We start from the raw sequence: 21937 nt of genomic DNA, 5'->3' as shown, positions 1-21937 counted from the left end.
TGATTAGGTGGATAAATTACTAGAATGTTTTTGATTCCAAAAATTTTTGATTCAGAAAAATTCTGATGATGATATTCTTGTTGACACAATAATCGGTGGAAGATAAATGAATATATGATTAAATCAATGCATGCACACACGTATTGATTCTTATTATTATTATCCACATACATATATATTTAAAATTTCCCGAAATCTTATGCCCAAATCTACCATCCATTGACGTTGGTGACACATGTAAAACATGATCAAAATCAAATAAGCAGGTTACAAATTTTTTCATTTGTTCCCTAATATATTTTTATTAACATGTATAAGTAGCCATGAAATAATAGCAGAGAATTAATGTTAAAATATTAACGTTTATTCGTAATAAATTCCAAATGCAAAACAATAAGCGTAAAATGTTCGAGCTTCGTATGTAAATGTAGAATAATTATCTCTCTTGGTATCCGCAAGAAATCCCATAATTGATTGTATACCTTGATTAGCTTTCTCTATGATGGTTAGATTGACCACGATTTTATATCTGAAAAAAAATTAATTTAAAATATTTAAATTATTAATTTTTTAATCATGCAAAGTATCATTATATTTAAATTAAGAATATTAAGAATATGCTACCGATCAAAGTTCAAATTTTTTATTTTTTCTCTGATATCGGTGGCTACTGACTCACAAATTTTCGAGCATTCCATACCATCATAAGAGATATCTTCTAGCTTATTTATCATTATCATTTTTACAATCTTATCCACTGGATCTATTTTAAAAGGATTATAAGCATTCAAACGATAAGTGTTCTGATATTTTGGCGCCTATAGAAATAATAATTTTAATTTAATTTGTTTTTGTTTATGAGGAATAGTAATTAAAAAATTAAAAAGATTAGATCAAAAATATTATTGAAAATATCAAAATATTTATAATATTTTGTAGATATAATATAATAAATATAATAGAAAATAAAGTAAAATTATTTTCTTACCTCATTTTCCTGATTCGTGAGATGACTATCCATATTTAAAAAATGAAATATATTAAATAGAATGTAGAATTAAAAATATAAATGTTCCATTTAAAATATATTAAAGTTATATTTGGTAGTAAAAAATTGTATTGATAATTAATAACTTTTAAATTTGAAAATATTGGAATTATAGAGATACTTATACAGTATAATCTTATATAGTTACTTAGAAACGAAACTAAACAATGTTGATTGATCAATCTTGTACTAAAATAAAATCAATAAATATATTATATTTTTATTGAATATTTATATAATGAGAATATGAATAAAAAAGGAATATATTCTTTTTATATGGAACACTATCGCTTTTATTTTTCATTTTTCATATTAAATATAATTATTGAATATATAAAATATAATTATTGAAAAATATTTTTTTTTTATAAATTTGAAACTATTTATAAAGAAAATATTTGCATTATCATTTTTATTACCATGAAAAATAAATAAGAATACTTAAGAAATAAATAGGAAACATTTAAATCAATATCGATTTATACGATATATCGAATCGATTTATACGATATATCGAATCGATTTAAATTATCGAATTATTGCGAGATTACAATTAAGAAATCGCGCTTTTTTTAACATGTCAGTCTGTCTTTAACTAATATAAATAGCATTATTTAATGTAAAATAATTTTTTTTGTATAAATATTTTTTGTAGTTTAGTGTATAATTTGAATTAAATAAAAATTTATTATTTTGAAATGAAGCATAATTTGAATTATGAAAAAATTGATAGTATCAAGGTTAGTGAAATATCATTAATTTAATTAGTGAATATCATTTATGTATTTATTTTCTATTTTTTTATAAAATTATCTAAAATAACGTATAAATATAATCAAACAATTAATGTATATTTTTAAAAATTGATTTATTTTGATATTACTAACTTTGCCAATAATTTTGTCAATTTTTCCATAAAATAATAGTAAAAAGAAAAAAAAAGCATATAATTATATAATTTCTAATATTATCATTTTTTTCTGATATTATTTTTGATAATAATAAATTATAAAATTTTCGTTTAATTAAATAATTCGTGCATTTTTTATCTTGCAATAATATATTTAAAGATTTACATCAATTTAATTAGTTAAATAAAATAAATTATGACAGATCGACAATTTTTTGATTTCGTTTTACATTATTTCAATTTTACAACTGTGAATTTAATTCATATGTAATTTAATATAACAATATTTAAAATCTTTTTATTAATTGAATACATATAAATTTCTTAATATTAGTTACAAATGTCATACATGTGTAACTTTAGTTAGAAGCAATTACACCAAGATATAAATTTTTATATTTAAATGTTTAAAAAATTTATTTAAATATTATTAGTATAAAAAGCGTTATTAAATAAATTTTAGCATTTTATTTTGAAAAAAAATATAATATAAATAAATAAATAAAAAACAAAATTATGATATAAATATGGAAAGATATACATTCATGTGATATTTAATATTGGAAATAAGAATTTTATAATTTATATTATGAAATTATATATATATTATTTTTATTTAATGAAATAAAATATACTTAGCATAAAAAAATTTTTATGCTAAATGTGAAACATGAATGTATCTCTTATTTAATAATATATTTCATTTCTGCATGATGTCATTTGACATTACTTAAATACTATACACAAAATATAGATTTGTGCTACTTTACTCTACATGGAGATCAATGTCTACTGACACAGTAAAAGAAATTTGTGTCAATTTTGGAACCTTATTTTTGTTTTTTAATTAATAAACATATTTAGTAACAAAAACGTTACAAAGATACATCTTTTCATGCATAAAATTCATTAATTATTCTAAGACAACAATTCAACTTCAGTTTGAATATTTTGTCGTGCTTGTTCTTCATATTTTTCACGAAATTCTTTTGTGGCAAAAATATTTGGAATCTGCACAAAATTCTGCAATACCTAATTTATTTAAAATAAATAATTAGAAAATAATTCATAATAGAAATATTTATATGTGATATATTTAATTATTACCTTACCTTCAAACGTAATGCAGTATACATTGGCTCACTAAGAAAACAATATTCTCCACGTATTTTTTCTCTATATTCTGCATAATTTTCTGGAGAAGAACCTAACACAGCCATGTCCAAATCTAAAAAGTAATGAGCATCTTCACCACCAAAGGCACCACCAATTTTATGTGCATCAGTACTATGTGTTGCAGCTACTTTCAAAAGTTCACAAGTTTCTTCCCTTAATACTGCATCCTGTAAAAAATAAAATAAGAGTTTAATATTCTTTTATTCATTAAGAAAATAACAATTTGATATTATAAAATAATAATTACAGTAGGAATTTCAGCTTCATCTGCAAATGTATTAAAATGCTCTAAATTTTTGTTTTCACCATCTAATGCTTTGGGATCATATTCAAAGCTATAACAATTTTATAATTAATTAATTACAATTTTACTTCATCTTTTTCTCATTCCAATTTATGTTGTTACTTACTTTTGAAAAAATAAGGCAAGAAGCACAGCTTGAGGATTTTTTAAGTTATCCTTAATTTCATAATAACAATTTAATTTATCACGAAGGGAATCTAGATTATGATAAGTACGTTTTTCTTCTGAATAAGCTTCTTGGAGTTTTGTGAACCATGTATCACAGATACCACTATCTAAACCATCAGTTGCTTCTTTCCAACTTTCTTCTATTGATGCCATTTCTCTCTGGAATTTTATATATATAAATGTTTTTTAAAATATTTTCACCTAATTTTAATTTTTTAATTATTGTAAATCAAATATGCAATTTAAAATTTAAAGACAGTAAAATGTTTTTGTATACAAAGAAATAATAATATATATTACAGAAATGAAATAAAATTTTTTGAAAAAGGAAAAGATATTATCTTCATTCATGTACTTACAATGTATTAAAAGATTCAAACAATTTGATAGTTCAACTTAGAGACAAAAAGTAAGAAATTGTGCTACATTGAAATTCTGATTACCGAAACATAATGCGTCGCTGCGAGTATTCGCTGACTGAGTGAATTCTACTTGATAAAATAAAGTCTACTTCCATTTATTGATCGGATTGTGTTCGAGTTTTATCAACGAAATACAGCGTGATTTGTAATCATCACTGTTTGTATAAAATATTGTAATTGAATTTTTCAAAATATTTAATTAGTTATAAAGCAATTTAAAAAAATGATAAAGTATGAGTTTTAAGTAAAATTTTAATCTTTTTATTCATGAAAAAAATTTATATTTAATTGCATCAAATTCATAACTAGTTGGTAACCCTTGCCGAATATTTTTGAGCTTTTTCCTGAAATAAATATATATTCTTATAATAATTAAAATTATGCAATAACGATTTTTTTATTTTTATTATTGAATGCATTAATTTGTTTACATGTTTATAGTTTCAAAAAATTGTAGCATAATATACTACTACTGTTATTTGTTTTAAAATTTACCGCCATTACAAAAGCAAGAGATTAATATACTTTTATAAAATATGGAAATCTTTAATGTAATTTAAAATAATTTTCATAGATATTTTATATTTATAAACAAAATAATGATATGAAAATACAAATTGTGATTTTTTTAATGAAAAAATGAACATTGAAAAAATATAGTTAAAAATTTATTATATTTCTTTTAATAATTTAACCTTAAATTGTATAATTTTTTTCGTGATAAAAAATGAAAGATACAATTATAAATTAAATTATTTTGTGATGGCAGATTTTTTTTTAGTTACAGGAAAAGAAATGAATAAAAATATAATATTATTATATATAGTTTTTATTGGGCCTTTCTTTATTGCTTTATTTTTATATGGGTTTTTTCCTTTAGTAAATTATGATAATACTAAAGCCACACAAGATAATATACCAAAGTCTATAGAAAATGTGAGGTAAGTTTCATAATTAAATTAAAAAATATATAAAAAATATAGGTTCATAGAAAAATCATATTTTTTAATTGCTTCTAATGCATCTTTTAGAATAAAGAGAGATGCATTATATCAACCTATGGTTAAAAAATTGATCATTATGATCATTGATGCTTTAAGATGGGATTTTATAACAGGATCAATTGGAAAGATTGCAATGCCTGTAACAAATAATCTCATAGAAAATTCTTCAGCTTCTTTGTTAAAAACTAAAGTACATTCACCAACTGTTACAATGCCTAGAATAAAGGTGTTAGATTTTTAATAAAATTTTATATATATTTTATATTTAAAAATTAGAAAAATATAAAGAAAATATTTTATACAACTTAGGCAATTACCACTGGTATGGTACCAAGTTTTATTGATGTAGCTTTAAACTTTGGAAGTAAACCAGTTACTGGTGATAGTATATTTTTTCAAGCAAAACAAGCTGGTTATAAATCAATATTTTATGGAGATGATACTTGGATTACATTATTTCCTTTTATATTTGACCGTTATGATGGTACCACATCATTTTTTGTAACAGATTTTACTGAGGTATTTTTTAGTTCTTCATTAAATCTTTATATATATTCAATATTATATAATTAGATGTAATAATTTTTATTCAGGTTGATAATAATGTAACTAGACACATACATAAAGAATTATATAATAATAATGATTGGTCTATAATGGTTCTTCATTACTTAGGACTTGATCATATTGGTCATGTTTATGGACCATTTAATCCATTAATTAAAACAAAACTTAAAGAAATGGATAATATAATAGCAAAAATTCAGTTTAAAGTTCAAGAATGGGTAGGTATAATATAACATTAAATATTTTAAATAAAATATAATTTAGTAAAATTATCAAAAGTAAAAATTATAATTTATTATCTATATTTATAAAAAATTAGTATAAATTTATTATCTTTAGAATCAAAATAATGATTCTACTTTGTTTATTATTTGTGGGGACCATGGAATGAAAGATTCTGGTGGTCATGGTGGTTCAACAATATCAGAAACAATTGTACCTTTCATTGCAATTGGTGGAGAATATCATCAAAATTACAATAATCCCAAAGAAATATCACAAATAGATATTGCATCTACACTATCTGTTATTTTGGGATTACCAATACCATATTCTAATATAGGGACAGTTTTTTTAGATGATTTATATAACTTATCTATCTCAAAGAAATTATTTATACTTTATTATAATTCAAAGCAAGTTTTTAGTCATTTTCAAAAGCTAGTTGATTATGAGTCTAAATGTGAGTTATTTGATTATATTTAATTATATGTGATCTTTTTAAACAATGTGATCAATTTTCTCATTATTACAGATGCATATAAAAAATATTTGGAAGCAATAAAGCTTCATAATGCTTGGTTAAATATTAAAGATCATCCAGATAGCATAACAGATGATATTGTGCTTTCCTATAAGATTGCATTAAAGGAAATGAAAGAAATTCTTATAAACAGTACAATAAAATATGATTTCCAAATAATAATAATAGCTATAATTTTTCTATGTCATGTAAGAGTTAAAAATTAGTTTAATATATTGCTATTTTAGATTTTTTCAATAAAATAATTTAATAATTTAATAATTTCAGATTACTTGTATTTTAATAGGAAAAATATCTTTTAATTCACCTATATTAAAAAATATTATATTTTTCATTATTTTAAATATATTTTCATGGATATTAATCAATCATTTTTGGAAACAAGAAAATATATCATTACTGCATACAAAAAATCTAATTGCCAATATAATAGTATTATGTATCATAATTATTTTAATTATACATTCTTATCTACTTGTCAATATTAAAGATTTTAATATTTTTATGTCTGAGGTGAAAGATAATTACATAAAATTATATAAAAATTTTACAATGTTTTAAAATTTCTTTTTTTAAAAATTAGAAAACAAAAAATGGAATAGGAAAGTGGCTTCTTTCATTTGGAGCATTAATACATGCAATTAGTCTTGGTAGTAGTAGTTTTGTAGAAGAAGAACATCAAACATGGTATTTTTATTGGGTCACAGTTCTTATATTGCTACTTTACCATTTTATCGCGAAATATTTTTCAAGAGATTTTTTACATATACAATAGTAAGAAAATTTTTTTTACTATGAAATATTAAATTATTTAAGACATTAAACTTCCGATTATATTTCAGTTACAAGAACTACCAACAATATTTACATGTACAAATTATCATTAAACTTTTGTTACTATTGATAGGACACAGAATTCTCAGGAAATTAAATAGTACTGGGGATAAATATGCTCATCTTCCTGATATAGCAGGATTTTTATTAAAACAAGAAAACATATTGAGCATGACAATTGTACTTGTTACTGGTAATTAAATTATTGTAAAAAATTGTTATTTAAATTGTATATTAAAATCAGAGAATATATTCTGAAAATTATTTTTTCTTCAGGTCTTATACTTTTGATGTGGATTGATTTTAGTCATGAAAGTAAAACACATAAAATACAAACATTAGCATATAATTCAATAGTTAGTATATGTATTTATCTTCGTCATATGCATAACGGTAATGTTGCCAAAATAGTGTTTTATCCCCAAACTAGGTAAGGCTATTCCTCACATTAAAAATTTGTACATATACTTATAAATACAATTATTGGTTGTAGTGGAATATACGAAGTACAAATTTTTTGGTTTTTACTCTTGATAAATTTTTCAACATACATTTATAATATGATCCAAATAAAAAAACATAATGCCAAACTCTTTTTAAAAATTTCTTTGTATTTTATTCTAAAAACATGGATTATGATCTCAGCAATGCTTCATAAGCCGCACAATGTGATACTTTTACCATTTCAAATAATATTTAGCAATATAATTTCTGAAATAATTAAAAACGATATTTCTCAAGATGTTGGTGTGATCTTATATATCTGGATTGGCAATGTATTTTATTTTTATCAGGTAATAATCTAATAACTGCATCAAATAATTGCTGTAATTAAAACAAATTTGAAATGAAAAAGTAATTTTCTACAGGGAAATTCCAATAGTTTAGCAACTATTGATGTAGCTGCAGGTTACGTTGGTGTACAATCGTATATTCCATTTATTAATGGTTCATTATTGTTAATTAATACTTATTCATCTCCGGTTTTGGCCTATTTTTTATTTATTTATTATTCGATCTTGGAACATCCATATAAGTGAGTATTTCGAAGTTTTAAATTAATTTTCGAAAGATTTATATTAAGATATGTTAAAGTTATACATATATTTTTAGTATTTATGAAATAGTTACACAAATTAATAAAATATACATAATGTGGAGATTAATACCGATGACTCTATATACAATTATAATTAGTATTCAACGCCATCATTTGTTCGTATGGTCAGTATTCTCGCCGAAATTATTATATGAAGCTACATATTTCACTATTATATGTGTTCTCGTATTTATCGTGCTAATTTTGACCACTTTACAAAAAATCATAAATAAATTGTGATTTTATATTTTTTATCGATTTCTTTATTTAAAATTTTATAAATTTTATTGTTCAATATTAATCAAATTTTAAATTAATTGATGAAAAAATACCTTTTTTTAATATTAAAAAATTTTTATAGGAAATAAAAAATATTAAATGTAAAAGAAAAAAATTTATTTTAATTTCTAATTATATTACAATTATTGTATTTTAACTGAACTTTTCAATTATGTTTATAATAAATTCAACTATACAAAAATTTCTATTAATATGCATAAAATAAATATTAATTTTGTAAAAATTTTTTCTTTTTTTTTTATAGTCAAAATTATTTATCAATTTAATGGAGCTTAGATTTGAACACTTAAATGAACTGTACACGTTTAAATTGAAATTATATGTATATCTTCCAGATATGAAATAAAATAATAATATAAAATTTATTTCCATTGAGAAATAGATTTTTTTTTTAGAATAAATCTCTATTAAAATTTCATATACTACAGTGGTCTTCAATCTTAAATATTAATTTCGAATTTTTTTATATATTATTACTAACTGCGAGTTATAATAGATCACAAAATAATTTCTTTAAAACATTCACACAAAATAATGCTTGCAAATAATATAACTCTAGTCATGCAAAACAGACACTCCAAAGGAAAAAGTATTCTGTATTCTATCACAAGAAAATAAATTATTTTCTATAGGAACAAAAAAATAAATATAAATACATATTTACTATAATAATTAGATTATTAAATCTAAATAATAGCTATATTTCATTGTTCTACAATTTTTTTTCTATATTTCTTGTTATTTAAATAATAAATTCAAAATGCTAATAAATGAAAGTAATTTGAACTGAAATTTTTTCTATAAAATATTTTAAATTAAATACAATATATCGCATAAATTTGCGAGTGTCGCATCATGATACATTAATTTCTAACATATAAAATATTCCTTTGTTGTTATACAAAAATATAAATACTATATCAATTTATATCGAATTATGAAAACAATTACACGTTTCAAACCTACATGATTTTCGAGAATATTAATTTTAATTATCTCGCAAGGCTACTAAATCGCCAGAGATACTTCATTTTAAATAGAGGATTTCTAATACTTTTTCGTAAATGTTAAATATTATACATTCATGTCCATATGAATAAATTTATATCTTAAATTGTAACATTATTATAATAGTTTAAATTACATCATTTGAATAACGTTTAATGTATTTATAAAATAAATAATTCATAATTCATAAGTTAAAAGTATCTAATGATTTTCATGAAATATAGCTTAATACAGTAATGGTATTATGCGAAACTTGAGTATTTTTGTTCTCTTATATACACATACATATATTTATTTGGCTATATTTATATTTATATTTAGTCCTTTTTATTTAGAAGAAAAATTTTTTTAAAATGGTGAATTCATACCAAGTTTTGTACCAAATTCTAATCGTGCTCTTTTTTGATACCTCACGTTTACCCTGTAAATATTAGAATAATAAATTAAATATATTTTTAATATATAATATATAAAACTTACTTGATTTCCTGCCATTTGATCAATTCGTTAATGGCAAAGATTAGTGGTAATGAAACTAAAAAAAATAGGGGAAGATGTAAAGGAAAGTCTTTTATACTTTGCCCTTCGTCTTTCCAGAATTTACAAAACACTGTTCCTGAGAATGCAGCTTGTGCGCATAATCTAAAAAATTTGATTCGAATTGAAGAAATATTTTAGATATAATATACACACACGCGTACAATTATAATTAATCATAATTAAAATTTATGATTTATAAAAAATGATTTAAAAAATTAAAGTATTTTTTTATATTAGTACTTTTTGAGTTAAGTATATATATCTTATATAATTTTTATACTCACGCTATAAATGCACTGAAAAACCATACGTAATTGTTAAAGGGTTGTTTCTTCCAAATAGAATATTCTCTATGTACAAAGCTTATGGATATCGTTACTGTATGAAAGAAAAATATTAAAGGATTCAATAATATTCATCAAAGATTCTTTCATCAAAGATTAGAAAGTAAATAAGATTTACCCAAATGTAAAACTAACAGCGACAAAGCGAAATGTTGTATCACTAAAATAATGTTTGGTTTGTCACCCCAACCACCCCATGAAACTTCTCCTTGTGTATCTGGGTATATATACAAGCATTTAGAATCTGGTGTGTAAGTAGGGCACAAAGATAAAAACGAAATACATTGCGACAGAACTATCGTTATGACTGTCGGCAAAAATTTACTGCCATAACACCAAAGAACAAACAGTGCAACCTGAAAAATCAAGAGAGTACTTATAAAAAATTCAAAAGAGAATTTTTCTAAATTTTTTGAATCTAAAAAATGTTTTCTCTAACAATTTATATTTTTATATAACATGGAATTTTTTAAAATATTTTACTAGTTAAAATTATAATTACTTTATACGGAGATAATTTTTTCAGCAAAATATAAATACAAAGTACCGATAATAAATATAATGTTCCATTGTTAAATTAAGGATGATCATGCATTTATTATTTGGAATGTCAATTTTTTAAATATTTCAATATTTCTAAAATGAAAGGAAGCGTAAGATTCCATTTCTTCAGTTACGTTGGTAAGAATCTAATAAATTAGAATAATCATATGTAATCCATTTATTATTATTATAATAATTATCCTTCCTTACCTGGCCATTTACAGTACATTGGTTTTTACCAGTTGCACGTTGCATTATAGTAGGATCCATTGGTGTAGCAATCATAGATATAGATAATATTGGAATGATTAAGCAACACAACCATAAGACTTGATCAACCGAAAATAAGGGCGGTAGTAATAAGAAACCGGACATAGCTTGTGTGAAGGAGAGAGTAACTGTACAACAGAGCCAGAATTGCACGCAATTCCAGAGGCACATCATATAATGCCGAGCCTAAATATGCAATAAACAATGTCCAATAATTATAATAACTACGACAAGAATTTACTAATAAAACTGGAAATTGAATATATTATATAAATTCTTTTAAATGAAATCAAATTGGTAATGGTTATAATTAAAAATTTCATATAATACATTATTCACCTCCATGATTAAGTGAAAAATTGCAATTGGATCTTCTCGTTTCACGCTTAAAGAGCAAGCAACGGAATTCAATGCTCTGCTTAAATCAACTGGAGATGGACCTTGATCGTCTTTGGTTGGTGTCAATACAGGAACTCTTTGACAAACTTGTGGATACAATGGTTCTACCGCCACTCTAAAACAAAATCCATATTTTTAATTATACATTTTCAAAATTGAGCATAATTCAGACCAAGAATATTGTCAATTTTCAAAATATATTTTATTACTATATTTTCTCGTATATTATCAATCGCATTATTTTTATATACTTGAACATTGCATAAAATAATTGAATGTATAATATAGTTTGACACGTTCTTTATATCGATTAAACTTTTATACGAATTTATTATTCCACGCGTGATTAAATTTTTATAAAAATGTATATCGTCGATGTTTCTCAACGTACACCCGAGATTTCAAACAAATTAGAGGATTCCATATGTAAAGACGGATACTTGCAACCAGAAAGAGCTCGTTCTACGTTATATCATCAACCTTATAAGAGATCAACCTTAAAACTCGAGTCAGAGACGACGTATAATTTGTCTTACTCAAAATTGAGTTTTATTCCTCAACCAAGGACTAGTTTTGCAAAATACGAGAAAATGTTAACGACGAAACCCGGAAAAATCGAATCTGATACGATATACAAGCTTTCGTATCTTCCTTCAACTACGAAAAAACGGAAACCCTTCATTCCAAGAACAAATTTATCTATTCATGGTTATCATGATTTGACAACCATTAATAAAACGTCTTATTTAAATCCTGGATACGTAAGAACGATTTCTTTTAAACCGTATCAAAGTAAACTTCAACAACCGATACCGATGGATTGTACAACAATAATGAAGGAATCTTATCAATATACACCTGTTGATGTCAAGAGACCACGGAAACGAGAATTTTGGCAGACTAAGTTCAAGCCAGATTATGGAACTACGAATAAATTGTCGTATCAATATGTAGAACCGCTTAAGAAGAGAATTCGCGTATTCTACAAACCGGTTATCACCGCCAAAATTGAAAGAGACACGATTTATAATACGAGTTATCAGCTTCCAGGTCGCTGCATAACTAAATAGATTATGATAGTTTTTTTATATTGTATGTATAATATATTTAGCAATTTTTTTTTTATAGAACATTTGTTTTTTAATTGAAGAACATATGCAAATTCAAAAAACGACTCTTGCCAAGTTTTAATCATTAGATTCAAAATTTGATTACATAGCTTTACGAAGATATTTTGCGACAATGTATAACGAATATGTTATTAATCAGAAATTAATTATATTTGTGTAATTTCAGGAATTATGCAATATCTCAGGAAAAAGACAAAAATTTTTTTATTATAAATTCTTTCAATTACGATTAATATATTTACCCTGCATCTGCTTGCATGAAGATGGGCATATTTTCTGCATTAGCAGAGGAGCCAAGTACGCATACAACTTCTCCATAATCTTGCATAATGTGCAACATTTCCCTTGTAACAGCGGTGTTGCAATCGGTGAACAGAGATACCAAAAGGGGTACATTGTCTATTAATTCTATGTGTGGTCGAATCTTATCGATGCCTCGAGGTAGTTTTGCCTAGATACAGGATGTACAAATTAAAAATATAGGAAAGAAAGAAATTTTATCTCATAGGGAACTCACCCTGTTCGACAAGTCAAAATTTACAGGAGCGCTTTGCTCCGTGCTGTCTGTGAGACAACTCAAAGATCGCCATGCTTCTTGTCCGGAACCCAGGTCTACGCTTTGTACAAGCACGCTATCTTCGCTTCTCACTGTGTCCTGTTCCCTATATATAGAGAATCGATTATTCGTTAAATAGTTATAACATGTGATTGAAATCGAAATGAACAAAATGAAAGTCAAAAAGAATGAATTAATCTACCAGAGGTATATTGGAATCCAACGATTGGAATGGATCGGGAAGAGACTGGGTTGGGCTGAAACCATGGTTATATTGTATTAATAATATCTAGTTCTGAAAAACGGATTCTCGAAATTTTTGAAAATATTAAATATCTAAAATTTTGGCATATTTGAGGATCTCAACTTTTTTTATGCTTTCGAGAATCCCAATCCTCGAAAATTCATTCCAATTATTCTGAAGAATTTTCGAGTCGTGAGATACTTTTAGGAACACAATCCAATTTATATTTTAGGATTTTTGCACGTTTTAAAAATCTACCAATATGTAAAAATTAAAGCATAGATAAAATAACGAAGGAATTAAAAAAGCGGATAATGATATGAAAAAAAGATCTAGTCTCTATTGAAAAAATATCAAGGGAGAACGAAAAATAATTACGAAACGTGTGTTGATCCTGTTCTCGTGATCCTTTGTATTAGATGACTTAGACTGCCATGCAAATTTAAAACAATATTATAGGAAAATCGAATCTCAAGGATAATTGTAAAGATAAATGATTTTCTCAAAGAAATGTGCCAAATAATAAGTTTAAAGAAGGACAAACCTGTGGCTCATAGCGCTTTTAACTTGAGATGTTCCCGTGTCGTTCCATTCCGTGGTTTCATCATCGAATTTGACGGTGGAGAAATCGGTATTTATAGCACTTGGTGCTGACATACTCATAGCACGGCTATTATCCAAATTGGTGCTATAATGTAAAACAGAATCATACTATGGAAACATGATTATCTCGTGTACTGTTCATGCATGATGGGAATTCCTTGTAACACAAACACATCGATGCAGCATAATTATGCAGCAAAAATGTTTGAACGCATGCTCTTAATATCTTTCGAGTGTTCGCCGATTTTTTCGATTTCGAGTAATCGTTTATCATGAAGCAAAAAACATATCTTTTAAGGAAGAGATGATAAAAATAGATAAACTTTGTTCTTTCCTTTTAGATTATTATCAGACTGCGGATTTTTATGCATATTTTTCATATTTTATATAAAAATATTCGACTATAAATGTTTAAAAATTTAAAGGATAATTTTCAAATCAAAATAAAACGTTTTTGATATTGTTTTTCAATTAAAAATGACTTCTCTAAGAATAATTACTAGTTTGCCTTAAAACTCAATTAAATTATATTATAAAATTAAAAAAACTTTAAACTGCTATAATTTCGAGAATAACGATTTCCACGAGTGAACGATCATTAGAAGCACGGATCCTTATTCTTTATTCTTTTTATTTTTTTTTGTTTATTTCAATACGACTTCCGATTTCCGAGATATCGAAATATAAAGAAAGAAATAATTTTTAATTGTTTGCTATCTCTATCTTTTTGTTTCACTGATCTATCTCAAACTTCAGACAAGTGACAAATGCGAAAAAGTATACGATTCTTGAAAGACATAGTGCATTTTCAAGAAAAAATGTAAGTTACGAATCCTTTTATAATCTTTGCATTGCTTTAAATAGTATGAAACTTTGAATTCTTATATCTCAACAATCAATTGAGCTAATGAATCAAAAAGAATCTTTAATGATATAGTTTTCTTTATCTTCTGAAAATGTTTTAATAAATAATCTATATGATATATTTTTTATATATTGAATATTTGAACATTTCTAAACTGCATAAAAATTCGCATTATAGTGATCATTTAATAAAATATCGGTATCTTTTTATGCCATATTAAATTAATATATCGTATTTTATTTTATTTTCATATAATTTGTATTATTAGAAATTATAAGAAATAACATTGTTCATCGTTATTTGTAATTTTGAATAATACAAATTATATATATAGTAGATTAAGATGTTAGCATGATATAAAAAGAAAAAAATACAGATATTTCATTAAATAATTACTTAAAGGAAGAAACTAAAGGTTAATTTCTTTAAAATGTATCCCCTTCAAAAAAAGTAGATGTGTGTAATAGATAATGATGACTGTACTTTTTTTAGTGTTTTATGTTTGATAAGAGGGTAAATTATGTAACATACCGAGGAGAGACACGATTAAGCAAGTGGCTGGCCTCATCCATGCAGGAGTAATTATGCTGATGAGATTGGGCTGAGGGAGTGGGTGAGGACATGGCTGCTGCCTGGCTCACCCACCAACCCACTAGACTCTCGGACCTAATTATTGGCGTGTTAGTTACATACATTTATTTATGTGTATTTTTTGTATGTCATGTAAATTACGAGATATTAACACATGTGCATTAGAATAACTGTTGAAGTGTACAAAAATAATTAATATATTAAGTTTCAAAAAGTATTAATATAAATTTGTTTCCACTAATGAAAGAAGCCATTAAACTATGGTAACATATTTCATTATTAACTACTAGCACAAATACAATCGTTTTAACATAACTTTATTTTCTAATTGTTAAAATAATTATGGAATAAATAGCAAATATATATAAAGAAATATTTAAATTTGAAAAACTCTATACATTAAAATACATATAAATCAAAGTGAAATCAAAGGGAAAGAAACAAATCAACTAATCACATTCGAAGAACATTTAAGAAAGAACGTTTATGAAGAATTGATATTTATAAGAGAAATTAAAAGAAAAAAAAATTAATAAAGAACGAACGAATAAACATGCAAATTAGTAACAATAATGAAAGAAAGAGGTATAGACAAACATATACGATGGAGGCATGTGTGGATATCTCTCCAGCCATTGCTGTCTCCTGTAACGTACATGCATATTTTACATTCACATCACATATTTTACGTCACATAGTTATGACGAATATAGCTAGTTAAACAAATTCATTATATCAGTTGCCACCATTTATTTTAAACTTATAACAGATTAAAGAGAAAGAAGAAAAAGAAACACTAAGAAACGACATATATCCACGTAATACTGTATATATATATATATTATATTCAGATTAATTGACAAAGAGAAGAAAATTGTAACACCAACAACATACGATTAGTGTGATACTTTGTGTTGAATATGTTTTGAATATGTTGTATACATATAAAACTTTACACATATAAGACAGAGAAGATAGTCTTGTACTTTCCAACGTGAGGACATGCCCCAAACTTTTTAGATATTAATCCAAAAGCAAAAGAAAGCAAAGCAAAATAGTTTATAGAGACATTTAATATAATTAGTTGATAGAAGATAGAGGTACAGTACCTAGCTCTTTCACTGAGCAACGATATGTGACAATTCCATCCGCTTTCGAGACCCATTTTTTCCGAGAATACACGTGATCTTAATTCATTTTCTTTGCTGAAGTGAACAAATCGGATACAAGCTCTGTCGAGTTGTTCAATTAATTGTACCTGTTAAACATTTTATAGAAATTTGTATATAAAATGTTTTTGTTGATTCATTTCATTTACTACAAATTTATTTTGAATCGATAAAAATATTTTACCATATCTGTTTGTGCTTGATACTGCATAGTGACCATACCAATAAAAACTTGATTACATTGAATATCAAAGCAGCTATCAACATCATTTACAACATCATCTTTGTTTTCATTGCACAACAAAGAATCTGTGAAAATTTATATAAAAATATAATTCGTTAATAAATTTTTTAACAATTTCGAATAATATTAAATGATAATAATTAATGAAAAAAATAGTAATTACCAGTCGAGTGAAATTGTCCAAGTATACCTTTCACTCTAGGGTCAAGAACATTTCTAAAGTCCCAAGGTAGAGGAGTAGGACTCCTATGAGGTGCATATAAATGTTTACTATCTGCAGGAAGTTCTAGATATATTTTAGACATTTTATCACAAATACCACGTGTTAGTGGCCTATACGCAAATGCAGTACAATATGATGTTAAGCTCGTTCTTTGATAAAAATCTTGCACCTTTTTCCTGAAATATATATATATAAAACATTTGAGATATAAGAATATAAATGAAATTTCTCAAAATTTAATATTTTCATACCTATCCGATGCTGATAATGGACAGAGATCATGACCGTCCCAAAATTCGATGCAAGAATCCAATATTATATCCGCTGTACCCTGTGTAAGTAATTGCAAACCTCCACCACTGCGTTCTCTAACTACCACAGCTACCATGTGCGGAAATGGAAATTTTAACTTCGTCGCGATACTCAAAGATCGTGCAAATTTGATATCTCGCCGAACCATTTCTGGTTGCTGAAACAAAAAGATATATAATTTTTCTATTTATTGAATTATAAAGAAAAAAGTTAAAAATGATGCTTACAACATGCCTAAACGTGGACAACTGTTGTTCCAATTGAAATATATTTTGTGCCTGATCTTGAAAACCTATCTGCTTGGCTAATTCGCATAAACACCTATAAAAATCATACACATAAAATAAAATGAACTCATTATACATATTAAGAAAGATAAGTAGAAAAGAATAGAATAGAACAGAAATATGAGATTGTCCCATGATTAGCATTCTCATGAATATATGTACGTTTGGAGATAACATTCACCCATATATACAGGATTAACTATAAATACGAGGAGGATACGTATAAATAACTATGGTTGGACTGACCACATATGTCCAAGGCTCCCTGATTCGTCGACTAAATACACCTGTCTTGAACTTTGCATTGTATCTTTTGCCTGATACCCACTCTTATCTTCTACACTGTGATCCTGGTAGCTGACAAATGTGTATGATCAACGTTACTGGTAAATTGGACGTGTTACCATTGGATACTGTCTTAGGATAATGATTAACTGCCATATGATAAACTGGATGTAATTAGCATTGACATATTAGGAGAATTAGTTTTGCAGAGATAATACAGACAAACGAGGGGAAGAAATGCAATGCATTTGCGAAAAAAAAAAAACACATAAACGATAAATACATTTCTAGAGACATATATACCTACCGTCTGTTCGTTACTGGTACTAGATTTTCGTTAAAGAGAGCTTCACACGTGACATGACAACAAAACTGCATGTAATGCTCTTGTGTATCCATATTACATGTGTTGAGAAGAATCGCTAAACCTAGGGGTTTTAATGAGTTTAAATGTTGTCTCCAAGAATGGTCATCGAACTGTAGACGAAATGGTAAAGCATGGTCATGAGTAAGATCCAAAACTTCAGCTGTTGAATGAGACATATCTAAAAATTATTTTTTAGACGATTATTTTAATTGTAATTATATATTATATATTTATAGTTTTTTAATTTTCTTTTTCTTACCATGAGTCACATAGGATGTCTTATTCGAATCTTGTTTGGAGTCGTCAGTTGCCTGATACTGAGGTTCTGAGTTTCTATCTAAGCTACCAGTACTGCAAAATAATTTTAATTGTAGATATTTAAATTGAATATTGATAAAGAATGCCGATTTTTATAAATATTTACCTTGAAGATGGAGATAGAGTATTAGCATTTCGTAAAAAGAATACTTTCTCGGCAGTTGGATTAGGCCACGAAAGGATCCCTTTTTTATCCACGCAACACAATGCCTGGAAATTGGCTTGCTTTCATTCATTTTCTTTAATATTATTTAAAGATAAAGTCGTCGTTTAAAATACCGTAACTGATCCTAAAACATGTAGAATACTGGCGGATCTTGACATCATATGCTCTTTACCAAACAATATATCAAAAAAGTATTCTTTTAATTCCAACCAATTGTATACTACTTCTGGATGGCTAGGCCCGGAAATATCCGCATCTTCGAAAGGATCCACAAACTAAAACGAATGAATTTTAGGATATACCATACAATAATATTTATCCGATACTTAAAGAAAATTCTTTTATCTTAATGATGTATTAACCTGAAGTTTCTTCGAAGATTGATAAAGCTTAAATAGAGCTTTGAAACGAGCCATTCCGAAACAATTTAAAAAAATCCAACAAGTCGGAAATACTAACGGAAGTAAAGGGATACTAATAGCGATCGGTTGTAACAGAAACATTTCATTCCAATAACCGACACCGAAATATTCTGACACATACATATATCGAAATAAATTAGCAACTAGAACGATAATCAAAAGAATTGGATAAGCCAATTGTTCGATGCAACATATCATTAAAAGATGCCGTTTGCGATTGTGATATGTAACCGGTCTATCTAAAGCTTGATCGAGAGCCATTCTAAGATTCATTAAATATGGTGTTTCTTGAAGTTTATAAATTTTATTCTTTAAAGGCGTTCGTGCCTGTGGAGTTGAAAATATTTCATTAGCACTGTGAACCTGAGGACTGTATACTTCTCTTGCATGTAATACTGGTGCATCAGCATCCTAAAATTATTTTTCATATTAGAATTTTATTTCATGATCAAACATATGCATTGAATTGAAAAAGTTGTAATTTACATCATAAGGAACACAATATCCAGGTGCTTGTTGTCCGGGTTTTATAACAATTATATCACTAGCAACTAACAATGCCCAGGGTAAATTAATTATGCGACCATCGCGATAAGTCCACTGTAAAGTTAAGCAAGGAGACAATGGACTGCATAAATGTGGATAATTCTCTGGATTCCATTGGCAAGTATTTTTTGCTACTGAAATCAGAGAAATACAATTATTTATGAAAGAAATTTACTTAATGTGTAATAAAATTTGGATATTTAATTATTTTGAGATACCTTCTAATTGGTCAAGAAGACCTCGTACTCTATAAGGAATTTCTTCATGTCGTAATTTATTATCAGATACGACTAAAATAAAATTTAACATTACTAGACAACAAACAGTCAGTCCATCATAAGGCAGTGTAGGATACCTATGATATCAAATTTTATTTATTACATATAATAATTCGTATTTTAATTCTTATAATTTTTGTAAATCATTTTTATGAATTTTATAAGTATATAAAATGTATATAAGTATATAGTAAAAGTTTATAACAGTAATTTAATACAAATGTAATAATATATTATTGCTGATATATATTACAAGTATTAATATTTCATGTAATACTATATTTGATACTTGAAAAGAGATTGATTAAATTCATACCATGTATCGTTGATTGTGAAGAATGCAATAACAAGTATAATGGCATTGATCAAAAGTGCAATTGCTGAAGTCCAACAAAGAGTTGTATATTGACTACGATGATGTAATGTGTCCTTTAGCCAAGCTTTATATTTTCTGCACATAATATATATAATATTTACAATATAAAATATGGAATTTATTTATAGATATAATATAAATAATAAATAAGTAATGAAATTACTTATTTCTTTTGTACTCTTCTTCATATTCTTGTAACACTCTTTTAACATCACGTTGTAATATTTCAAGAGCAATTGTTGTACTTAGTCCTAATGGCTTTGCAGATTTAGTATTAATATTTTCAGTTGGTTTGGAAGGACTATCTTTTCCTTGATCGCCATCCATTTTCTATGTAATAAAATCATTAAAATTTTATATATCTTACAATATGAAATGCATTAAAATTCACATATAGATTTCATAAATTATACTCACATATAAAATTAAAAATATATATACAAAAATTCTATTATGATAGATTTCTTATAAAATATAAAATTAAAAATAAAGATAGAATAGAAATAATTTTTACACAGGGAGCAAGAAAAAATAATTAAATATTTAATTAACTAATGATAAGTATATCATTTTAAAATATACATATACTTTAAAAAGTAAATATAACATGCAGAGTACACAAAAAATAAAAATATAGGCAAACAAGATTTCTAGCAATCTATTATCCATAATTTTTATTTTATTTATAGATCATGCATTTCAATCTTGATATTGTTTTTTTTTAATGTCATTTAAGCAACAATATATTCACATTCCAATGGATAGCATAGAAAGATGAATAATGAAAAATATAAATTGACAAAAAAATCTAAACAATATTTTCAATTTTTATCACAGCACGAGTAGGTACAGGAAATTGAAATAAATAAGGAGAAAAAAATGCAAATATAATTTATTATAGCCAGTTTTAAAGGATAAAAGCGAATCAAAACAAATGGAGCAAGGTTAAAAGGCATTAACACTTGTATAAATCAATTAATTGATAATAATGTACCATTCTCGTATTTGAAGTGCAATTTTTTACTTTATAATTCAATTCTAAATCGAATAATTAAAAATAACGATAAATGTATCATAATTGTAAATGACCTAAATTAGAACAAAGAATGCATAATTCGGATGGGTCAGAGCACAAACACATAGCAGTTTAGCACATGACGCACTGCTGACGACAGTGCAGGACTTAAAGTTTTGTTGTCATTTTCTTCATAATATTTTATTATATAATTTATTAAAAATTATAACCGATACGTCTC

At 25.6% G+C, this 21937-nt stretch overlaps 5 protein-coding genes across 23 annotated transcripts; 2 read left to right on the top strand and 3 right to left on the bottom strand.

The window, feature by feature from the left end:
- Positions 1–45: 45 nt before the first annotated feature.
- Positions 46–1196, bottom strand: LOC108000639 (dynein light chain Tctex-type 5). Its single transcript, XM_017061093.3, has 3 exons — positions 989–1196; positions 625–818; positions 46–529 (listed from the first exon to the last, which is right to left on the bottom strand). The coding sequence occupies exons 1-3, from the start codon at positions 1019–1021 to the stop codon at positions 364–366; spliced, it is 393 nt and encodes a 130-aa protein (XP_016916582.2). The 5' UTR covers positions 1022–1196; the 3' UTR covers positions 46–363.
- Positions 1197–2229: 1033 nt separating this feature from the next.
- LOC108000634 (uncharacterized) lies at positions 2230–4190 on the bottom strand. 2 transcript variants are annotated; one of them, XM_028668074.2, is made up of 5 exons: positions 4050–4190; positions 3545–3765; positions 3382–3469; positions 3071–3301; positions 2230–2990 (listed from the first exon to the last, which is right to left on the bottom strand). In XM_028668074.2, the coding sequence occupies exons 2-5, from the start codon at positions 3757–3759 to the stop codon at positions 2877–2879; spliced, it is 648 nt and encodes a 215-aa protein (XP_028523875.1). In that variant the 5' UTR covers positions 3760–3765; positions 4050–4190; the 3' UTR covers positions 2230–2876. The 2 variants fall into 2 exon arrangements, with proteins under 2 accessions (XP_028523875.1, XP_016916574.1); XM_017061085.3 differs by having other exon boundaries at positions 3966–4107.
- Positions 4135–11561, top strand: LOC108000645 (GPI ethanolamine phosphate transferase 2). Of its 4 annotated transcripts, none has more exons than XM_062084442.1 (14): positions 4135–4259; positions 4810–4969; positions 5060–5258; positions 5342–5551; positions 5626–5817; positions 5939–6281; positions 6354–6550; positions 6630–6875; positions 6946–7136; positions 7205–7389; positions 7473–7626; positions 7690–7990; positions 8066–8232; positions 8310–8547. In XM_062084442.1, the coding sequence occupies exons 2-14, from the start codon at positions 4824–4826 to the stop codon at positions 8533–8535; spliced, it is 2757 nt and encodes a 918-aa protein (XP_061940426.1). In that variant the 5' UTR covers positions 4135–4259; positions 4810–4823; the 3' UTR covers positions 8536–8547. The 4 variants fall into 4 exon arrangements, 3 of the variants coding, with proteins under 3 accessions (XP_061940426.1, XP_061940425.1, XP_061940427.1); XR_009832580.1 differs by lacking the exons at positions 4135–4259; positions 8310–8547 and adding exons at positions 11014–11168; positions 11255–11561 and having other exon boundaries at positions 4530–4969; XM_062084443.1 differs by lacking the exon at positions 4135–4259 and adding an exon at positions 4563–4579.
- Positions 7311–21817, bottom strand: LOC108000641 (transmembrane protein 94). 15 transcript variants are annotated; one of them, XM_062084430.1, is made up of 29 exons: positions 21676–21811; positions 21099–21145; positions 20845–21011; positions 20622–20756; positions 20246–20382; positions 19968–20161; positions 19422–19892; positions 19173–19334; positions 19000–19103; positions 18835–18926; positions 18516–18753; positions 18170–18280; positions 17864–17957; positions 17576–17793; positions 17265–17500; positions 17042–17166; positions 16798–16946; positions 16286–16333; positions 15629–15763; positions 14174–14317; positions 14008–14058; positions 13347–13491; positions 13072–13280; positions 11640–11814; positions 11241–11486; positions 10606–10843; positions 10428–10521; positions 10084–10245; positions 7311–10024 (listed from the first exon to the last, which is right to left on the bottom strand). In XM_062084430.1, the coding sequence occupies exons 3-29, from the start codon at positions 21006–21008 to the stop codon at positions 9952–9954; spliced, it is 4350 nt and encodes a 1449-aa protein (XP_061940414.1). In that variant the 5' UTR covers positions 21009–21011; positions 21099–21145; positions 21676–21811; the 3' UTR covers positions 7311–9951. The 15 variants fall into 15 exon arrangements, with proteins under 15 accessions (XP_061940414.1, XP_061940412.1, XP_061940413.1 ...); XM_062084428.1 differs by lacking the exon at positions 21099–21145 and having other exon boundaries at positions 21676–21817; XM_062084429.1 differs by lacking the exon at positions 21099–21145 and having other exon boundaries at positions 19968–20158; positions 21676–21817.
- Positions 11809–15905, top strand: LOC108000648 (uncharacterized). Its single transcript, XM_062084445.1, has 2 exons — positions 11809–15052; positions 15590–15905. The coding sequence occupies exon 1, from the start codon at positions 12062–12064 to the stop codon at positions 12767–12769; it is 708 nt and encodes a 235-aa protein (XP_061940429.1). The 5' UTR covers positions 11809–12061; the 3' UTR covers positions 12770–15052; positions 15590–15905.
- Positions 21818–21937: the final 120 nt, after the last annotated feature.

This window comes from Apis cerana, linkage group LG14 (genome assembly GCF_029169275.1).
Source record: "Apis cerana isolate GH-2021 linkage group LG14, AcerK_1.0, whole genome shotgun sequence".
NCBI classification, from domain to species: domain Eukaryota; kingdom Metazoa; phylum Arthropoda; class Insecta; order Hymenoptera; family Apidae; genus Apis; species Apis cerana.
The sequence above is the reverse complement of the archived record's forward strand: the minus strand, read 5'-3'. Positions and strand labels throughout refer to the sequence as shown.

Bases quoted from the DNA above. Each gene is read 5' to 3' on its own strand.
- LOC108000634 (XM_028668074.2), bottom strand. From the start codon at position 3,759: ATGGCATCAATAGAAGAAAGTTGGAAAGAAGCAACTGATGGTTTAGAT. The intron at 3,470-3,544 runs GTAAGTAACAAC...AAATTGTTATAG, and splicing joins CTTGCCTTATTTTTTCAAAA to CTTTGAATATGATCCCAAAG. The intron at 3,302-3,381 runs GTAATTATTATT...TATTTTTTACAG, and splicing joins ATGAAGCTGAAATTCCTACT to GATGCAGTATTAAGGGAAGA.
- LOC108000645 (XM_062084441.1), top strand. From the start codon at position 4,791: ATGGCAGATTTTTTTTTAGTTACAGGAAAAGAAATGAATAAAAATATA. The intron at 7,137-7,204 runs GTAAGAAAATTT...ATTATATTTCAG, and splicing joins GATTTTTTACATATACAATA to TTACAAGAACTACCAACAAT. The intron at 8,233-8,309 runs GTGAGTATTTCG...ATATATTTTTAG, and splicing joins ATCTTGGAACATCCATATAA to TATTTATGAAATAGTTACAC.
- LOC108000641 (XM_062084428.1), bottom strand. The intron at 13,281-13,346 runs GTGAGTTCCCTA...TCCTGTATCTAG, and splicing joins ATTTTGACTTGTCGAACAGG to GCAAAACTACCTCGAGGCAT. The intron at 10,246-10,427 runs GTGAGTATAAAA...CAAATTTTTTAG, and splicing joins TTTTTCAGTGCATTTATAGC to ATTATGCGCACAAGCTGCAT.
- LOC108000648 (XM_062084445.1), top strand. From the start codon at position 12,062: ATGTATATCGTCGATGTTTCTCAACGTACACCCGAGATTTCAAACAAA.
- LOC108000639 (XM_017061093.3), bottom strand. From the start codon at position 1,021: ATGGATAGTCATCTCACGAATCAGGAAAATGAG. The intron at 819-988 runs GTAAGAAAATAA...TTATTTCTATAG, and splicing joins TCACGAATCAGGAAAATGAG to GCGCCAAAATATCAGAACAC. The intron at 530-624 runs GTAGCATATTCT...ATTTTTTTTCAG, and splicing joins AAAAATTTGAACTTTGATCG to ATATAAAATCGTGGTCAATC.